At 42.5% G+C, this 7,994-nt stretch overlaps 1 protein-coding gene across 2 annotated transcripts; it reads right to left on the reverse strand.

The window, feature by feature from the left end:
• Positions 1-247: 247 nt before the first annotated feature.
• Positions 248-7,692, reverse strand: LOC103654523 (uncharacterized). 2 transcript variants are annotated; one of them, XM_008681352.3, is made up of 3 exons: positions 7,455-7,692; positions 6,304-6,412; positions 248-4,257 (listed from the first exon to the last, which is right to left on the reverse strand). In XM_008681352.3, the coding sequence occupies exon 3, from the start codon at positions 4,231-4,233 to the stop codon at positions 1,024-1,026; it is 3,210 nt and encodes a 1,069-aa protein (XP_008679574.1). In that variant the 5' UTR covers positions 4,234-4,257; positions 6,304-6,412; positions 7,455-7,692; the 3' UTR covers positions 248-1,023. The 2 variants fall into 2 exon arrangements, with proteins under 2 accessions (XP_008679574.1, XP_020408405.1); XM_020552816.2 differs by having other exon boundaries at positions 6,304-7,683.
• Between the last annotated feature and the right edge of the window lie 302 nt (positions 7,693-7,994).

The raw sequence follows: 7,994 nt of genomic DNA on the forward strand, positions 1-7,994 counted from the left end.
GGTTGTTTGGTTCTGAGTCAAGGGTTGGGACAGAACTATCCAGTGTTGTCCCCTATGGTCCCTCAAAATTGGAGGGACGAGAGAGAACGATAGGGGATGTTCCTGTCCTGGCTGTCCCGCAACCAAACGGTTAATTTCTCTCTCACTCACGCCACACAATTGTTAAGACGACTTAAGAGATAATACACACCACTCCAACTAGTGGCTAGATGCACTTTAGAGACCCAAAGGACACATCGGAACACACTCATGTGAAGTTAGACTTGCAATTATGACTTAATTATTAATTATATCAAGAATTTTTAGAGAAACCAATTCATCCATCCTTTTGAGCATCATGAACCTTTTAGATGGAAGCCTTCAACCCTAGTTTCTTCCTTCTGATGAGGTCTTTGAAGGCCTATTGTCTATATCATGAACCCTTTATATGCATTCCTTCTGACGAGCACAGACTGGATTCCAGAATAAGCTAACACGGGCAGCAAACCATCCTGTGGAGCGAATGTAAATTTCCATCCAGGCTAGGTAACATAACAAGGGTAGTCACTCACCAGTGCATGCTACCAACGACAGGGACACAGACAGCATTCAAAGGCCATATTTCCAACTGTCCAGGTAACAGACGACTCCATACATATAGCAGTATTAAACTTGAGTTGTCCAGGTTTCAGCTCCAAAATTGCATGGTAAAAGCATAGTCCACGCCTCCACGGTGCAAGTGGTGCGGGGTACAGCTCCACCTCCGCACTAGTATATCATAAGCTAACGTTAAACATTGTCGTGACCCTGGTAATCCAGAATTAACTTGATCGGTAGCCATGCTCTGTAACCAGCACAACAGACCTTTTCCACAGTGTGTACAGGACGATAACCCACCCACCCCAGGCACCTCCGTATCTACATCCGCACGGTTCCAGTGAGACATAAAGTGACAGCCTAACACTTGAGACATAATGCTACCCAGACTCAGGGTTCGGTTCAACCATCTAGGAAACCTGCTTCACCGTCTGCCAGTCCACATCATCAGGTGTCCCCATACAGGAAGGCGTCGGGGACGGAAGCAGGGTCAAGCTCGTAGAAGCCACGGAGCCCACCACCTCCCTCTCCCGCCAGCCGGAAATAAGGTATCTGGTGGGAGAACCTCGTCCTCTCCGTGGCAGGCACCTCCAACACTCCCCTCTGCTCGTCAGGCCTGAACACGGACCGGTAGCCGCCGACTTGGGCCAGGAAGGCGAGCTTTGTGCTAGCTTCAGCGGTGCGCTCGACGACCTCGCAGATAGCGAACTCGCAGGCGTCAGCACCGCACGGGACCCAGTCAGGTGCCCAGTTCATGTAGACGGCCCAGATGTCGCCGACCTGCGGGAGGATTTCGAGCGCCCACTTTGCGCCGGTTTCTCTGGCATTTACTTGATGAGAGAAGGTGTCGTTTGTGCCGTACTCGGCTCTCCATTTTCGGATCTTGAATGTCCCGCAGCTGATGGGTATGTCCTGCTCCAGCCACTGTTTCTCCTGGTCCTGTTCGGGGCAGGCCTCGAGCCAGATCACCTCGACTCTAAACGGCTCTTCCCTGACTTTTCTTACCCAGGCATAGAACTTGGGGAGTTTATCAATGTTGTTGTACAGGGCCCATACTTGTCCACGTTCAAACTTCTCGCAGGAGCGATTTTCTTCAAATCTGTGGAAATCAGAATCAGGATATGTGTATATGATGGGGGAGAGGCTGCTTTGAAGAGAGCAATCACCAGACTCTTTGGCATAATTAGTGGTTTCCTTTAAGGGTGTATTTTGTTCCGGGCACATATCTTTGGGATTGTCTGTAGATATTGGGTGGTCATTCTCTTTTTGAGCAATTTGATCATCTCCCAGATCCATCCTACAACTTGTATTGTCAGTGGTCACATCAACAAATGTGCTGCTTTCGTTCTTGCCGAGAGACATGTAAGAATCAAGAGTAAGAGAAGGGAATGCTGCATCCAGGTCAGCAGGGAGACATGCATTGTCCAGTTCCAGAAATCCTCTTGGAACACCAACCTTTTCATTTCCTTTAGTCCTATAAAAAGGAATGCTGTGAGAAAACCGGAGCAGCTCACTTGATGGTATCACAAATGAAGGTTTGTCCTTAGCTGTTGCAAATAAACTAACAAATCCGTTAATCCTGACCAGTGGGACAACGGTCGCGCCACCATTGGCTGACATACTTGACACGACTTCCACAACCTCATACTCATATGATCTATGATTATCTGCATCTGAGCACCATTCCATGCTCCACCCCTTGTAAAGAGCCCATACCTCACCCTTGTTAGGATATATGACATACGACTTCCTCTTTTTACCTTTCGTCCAAGTAGCAATGTGAGAAAACATTTCCTTTTCTAATATATCGGTTCCTTTTCCAAGGCGAAAGTTTCCACAAGCAGTAGGCAGTTCTTCATCAGTCCACTTCTCATCTTCATCCATTGCAACATACTCCAGCCAAGTTGAATGTATTTCGAAGTTCGAGGCATCAAAATGCTTTATACGAGCATAATATCTTGGCATGCCATCAAGGTTATCATAGAGGGCCCATATCTGACCAACTTCAAACACATTGATATCCTTAACCTTCTCAAAATTGAAGAAATCTAGATCAGGTAAGGTGACACACTCAGAGTAGGAAGGCTTCTTTTCACTAACAGTTTGAGGAGCTTCTTCCATGATATTGTCCTTATCACTATCAGTTTCAGTAGCTTTTTCCTTGATATTTGCATGATGATCAGTAACTTTTGGCTTGTGGTGGGTGTCTACATTGCTGGACAAATGAAGTGGATCTAATTGTATGCCAGCATTGGTGACACCATCATCACATACTTGTTTACAACTCATGTTAACATCAGATGGACATTTATTCTTCATTGGTCTCTTGTTGGTATCCGTGTTTAGGCAAATATTGCCATCAGCATATGTTTTCCTCTTAACTGACTGTTGGGTACCAGAGGATCCGGCACTAGAAGGCACTGTAGATGCATCTTGTCTTTGCAAGTTTCTTCTGCCAATAATACTTAGATCAACATGATCTAGCATCAATTTTTTACCTGCAACATTTATCCTTGAATCTCCATATGTTTTCCAACCTGCAGAAGGCCTTGCAGAGCCAAGCAGATCCATAGCATCTGGCACTGCAGACGCATCTTCCTGAACTGATTTCTGTGTGTCAATAATGTTTGGATCAGCAAGAGCTGAAATTGATGACCTTCCTTGCATGTCCCCATTTCCCATTGGGACAGAAAATTTATCTTCATTCAGCGTTGAAAATTGAAATTTCCCCCTCGACATCTCCGGGTCATTACCTTTCCCTTTCATGTATTCATCACGGTGGGCCACATTCATTCTCAGCTTTGCATCTGTGTCTCTTCCTGCAGAAGGCTTCACAGGATGACCATTTTGACTGTGAACGCGATGTTGTTGATTTCGAAACATGTGAACAAGGTCTTGGTAACCATTTGGCTTGACATTGGTGCCTCTACCGACACATGAAGGCTTCACAGAGTGACCTTGTTGATTGGGAGTGTCGCGCTGTTTATTCACAAACATGTTTGCAGGAACTTGGGAGTTGTTGGGTACACTTGATGAAGTGGCCATGGGCTGTTGATTCAGCCTGTATGCAATAAAACTCCTTTTACAGTTCAGACAGTGGACCATGATGTTCAGGATACTGCTGTAGTACTGGTATTGGATCCGACAATTTGGGCATACAGTCCAAAATGTTTCTCTAAATCCAGGCATGCTCTGTCTATGTGAATTAGTCCACTTTGATGGTTGCTGTTTGGCTAGCTTTGGCACATTTCTAAATACATTGCTCCTTTTCAGGTCATAATCATTTCGCTTTGCAGGATCACATAGTACAGAATAAGCTTCAGCAATCAACTTGAAAGCTGCCTCAGCACCCACAAAACAATTTTTATCAGGGTGAAGTGAAACTGCGAGCTTGCGGTACTGCTTTTTTATCAAGGCTTCATCAGCACCTTCCTCCACTTGAAGGACTCCATAGAAGTCCATCTCTCCATTCACCCTTAACTCTGCTGCACAGTGCACACTGCAGATGGTTAACAGCTGAGACACATTCTCCAGCTCTGGAAAAAGCTTTTGAGCTTTAAGCACAGTCTTCTGGGCACCAAAAAAATCTTTGCTTTCTATCTTCTTTAGAGCAATTTCCCTGGCCCTCAACGCCTGTTCCCTGTTGCAACTGATCATATTCTATGAAAAGTAGAGCGCAACCTGGCATTAAATAAGTTTGCATCAGATGAATATGGTATACTATGGAAAAATGTTATACTTTAAGGACAAAACTATCCAAAAGTGGATGAACACCTTTGGATCGCTTTCTTAAACAATATTATGCCAAAACCTTTAGTGAATTAGACCATGAAAAATATCAGTGTGGAACTAATAACGGAATAGTGTTAAACTACTTCAAAAAGACATGAAAAAAGGCCCTCTTCTTTCCAGCATAATTCACTCCACTGAATTGCTAATTCTGTTATGTTAATAGTTGAGTTGGAAAGGAATGAAAGTAAAATGAAATCAACCGTGAAAAATTAGTACAATACTCAGTGATTCTATCTATAGTGCATCATGATTCAAACAGTGTTTTTCTTACATATGCAAAGGAAATTCATATATTGAACTTATATGATCTTGCACATAAATACATAATCGTGATTGAACATTTGAGTAGTACTTCAATCTAGCCCTTCTTCAAGTATAAGCTATTTAGCTGCACAATCATCAGATGAGTAAAGGATGACGAATGACCCTAACATCATTCTAAATGGGGAAAATGAAAAGTCTCCTTTCCAGCTAAAAGCAAATCCACGAGTATGTATGTGATTTAGTGCAGCATCTTATGTAGCACTGAGTGAACAAACAGAAGTGAACATATAAACCTATTGAGATGATATGCACCATATTATTGTCAATAACATGACTTTCAACACATCCAATGGCACTTTGTTACAGAGGAGGTAAAATAGAATTACAAGGAACAAATGAATAAAGACACATATATAAAGCAAGCACAAGATCAAAATCAACATAAAAAGAAATTTCATATTAGTATGGCATCACATAGAGATATGTTTGAGTGGAGCAGTATTATTTATCCTCTGCAGGTATCAACTTTTGCAGTGTAGTATATGTTGCTTTAGCAGTTGGCTGTCATCAAAGCAAGGTGGCACGTGTCAATGGGTAAGACCTCTTAACACCGTTCGCATCATGCATGATTTATTGACCAAAAGAAGACTTGCAGCAGATGATTCAAGGCACTCAAAGTCAAAGTAGAAGCAAAGTGTCAACAAGAATAGAATGTTAAGAGTTGTGCAAGGTAGCAGGTGTCAATGGGTCAGACTTGTTAACATCGTTTGCATTATGCATGATTTAGTGAGCAAAAGACTTGCAGCAAATAATTGAAGGAGCTCAAATAGAAGCAAAGTGACAATAAATACTTGAGTATCACTTCTTATCCAGATTTAGTTGTCAAATTTTAAAAAAACAGTGAGGTGAAATAGAGTTAAGAAAGAGGCATTCCTGCCAATTTTAGAGAGCACACACAATGAAGAAGTCACCACAGAAAGGTTAGCACCACCTACCAATTGCAGTTGTAGTGTGTTCAAAGGGTCAGAACTCAGAAGGGAGATTGATGGGGCCCAAGTAAGAGAAGTAAACAGGAGGTTGAGGAAAGTATCTAATTGACATGAATGATCACGATACACTCACTTTGAAGAGGTGTCTCTTAACTGATATATGATATAAAGACTAACTGTACAGGATTATAAAAGGTCTGAAAAATAACATGGATTCACAATAGTTGGAAGCAAAGTAACAGAATGAGGTGCCTAATCAATTTAACTAGTCCTCCCAATATTTTATGTATATTCCCCCTCCTCCAAACAGTTAGGGCTTGTTTGGAATGGAAGGGATTACGGGGAAAATTAGTTCATTTCCCACTTAATCCACTCCAATCCCCTTACCAAACAAGCCCTTACAGTGTCTGTGTGGGAACCATATTATAAAAATATTTTTGATTTACAGATCTCTGCAACCCCTTTTATTGGATAGAATCACCTCTTCATCTTCCCAATGAAGTAAACTTAGCACTTCCATTAAAAGCTAGCTTAGGTGAGAAGTAGGAAATAACTGTAAGTCCAGATAAAATGGCCCAACTACAAACAGATAATTAAACGGATCAAGACTAATAATTATGTATAATAGATCTTTTTTTCTTCAGTGAGCACGTCAAGAGGAAAGAAATCAATTTAGACTTACCGGGTGTACCTATGAACACACATAGCAACAGCGGATCATCCCTGTGAACCATTTATGATTCATCACTGCAACTTTTTTCCCAAAATAAATTGATGTTATGCGGTGTCACCTGCACAATTGCACATGAAAGATTGCATGATTATACCCATCCATGTGCATGCATCAAGAAACAGGCAAGTATTGAATCATGCAATAATCATGTGTGCTTCTTTTTGTGCCCACTGGCCACTACCGACTTTGACAAATTGAACCGTAAATTATGCATCCACCCGTTCCACCGTAAGGCTATAGATATTACAGCTATACAATTTTCATAGCAGTGTATCATGTTATTGCTGTTGTTGTTTCAGTAAGAAAATGTGAGATTCATAGAGAGTATGACAGGTATGACCAGAGAAAGTAAAATTCATAATGATCATAAATTTATTGTCCAGCCAATGCACCGTCGGAAGTGTACATAATGGTACTTATGTTGGAAAAACATTTCTACAAGTCATAATGGCTGGATAAGGATGGTACTCATGTTGCAAACAAGGGCAGAGCCACAGTTCAAACAATGTTCTGAGTTTGGGCAAATTACTTCGTAAAACAATGCCTGTGGAAGCGATGATCCTATGATTTCAGCAAGATTATTATACTATGACATCAATGCCAGATTTTCAGGATCCATTGCAGCTAAACAAAAACTATGCAAGGCATAAAGTCTGAATAAGAATACTCATTGTTACTTCCAAGCTTCTAAAAGCACACAGCAAGATCCACTCGGTCACGCAACTCAGTGATTGTAAAGCTTGATCAGCCTGACTATGGAGTTATAGATAAGCTAGAAATAGATAGCAAACTCGTTTATGTGACCAAAATACAGGATTATCATGCAACGAGCAGATGACCCTAGAAACCAAATCAGAACATGTTCAGGCAAGCAAAACATCACACACTTACACTTACAGCCAGAGGCGGACCTGGTAAAGGGCATGGGTGTACACATATACATTCAATAATGTTTGCAAGAGAGACTGTAGGTTAGTAGGAATAATACATGTATACACTTGTAATTATAAATCAGATACGAATACAGCCAAATAGTGTAGGTTAGGGTTAGCGAACTCAATTCCGCGCAGCAGGAATGGGAGAGCATGTGGTGTGCATGCCTGGCGGTGCTCGTCGCCGGCGAAGGGCCCGACTAAGGCCTGGAGGCGAAGACCTGGCGAAGAGACCGATCAAGACCAGGGCACTTGGCAATTGGCATCGGCGTCGGTCGCCCAGTTGTCGCCACGAGCCCACGAGTGAGCGAGATCACGCCGAGAGGACAGGTGTCGAGAGATTTGAGTGGGGCGGTACTGCGGAAGCTTCCAGTCCCAGAGTTCCAGTGCAGGCACCACCGCACCAGGCAGTGATGTGGTTGGGCTGTTTTGATCTCCAATTGCCCAGAATACTCTACTGGGCCTACCTCCGCCTGGGCTCTGTAGAAACTCGGGCCGAAGTTCACGTGAGCCCAATTACCCAAAGCAACCAGCACCGGATCCATGAGTGAAACATGAAAAGGGTCCATTCACTATTCCGCGTCTATTGTATTTCATCACAATACCAAAGCTATCATATCATATAAGAGCATCTCCAACCATAAGTCTAAACAAGAGCCCTAAAACTTAAAATAGGACCTTGTTTAAAATGTTTAGGGCTCAAATAAT

This window comes from Zea mays, chromosome 4 (assembly GCF_902167145.1).
Source record: "Zea mays cultivar B73 chromosome 4, Zm-B73-REFERENCE-NAM-5.0, whole genome shotgun sequence".
Lineage (NCBI taxonomy): Eukaryota > Viridiplantae > Streptophyta > Magnoliopsida > Poales > Poaceae > Zea > Zea mays.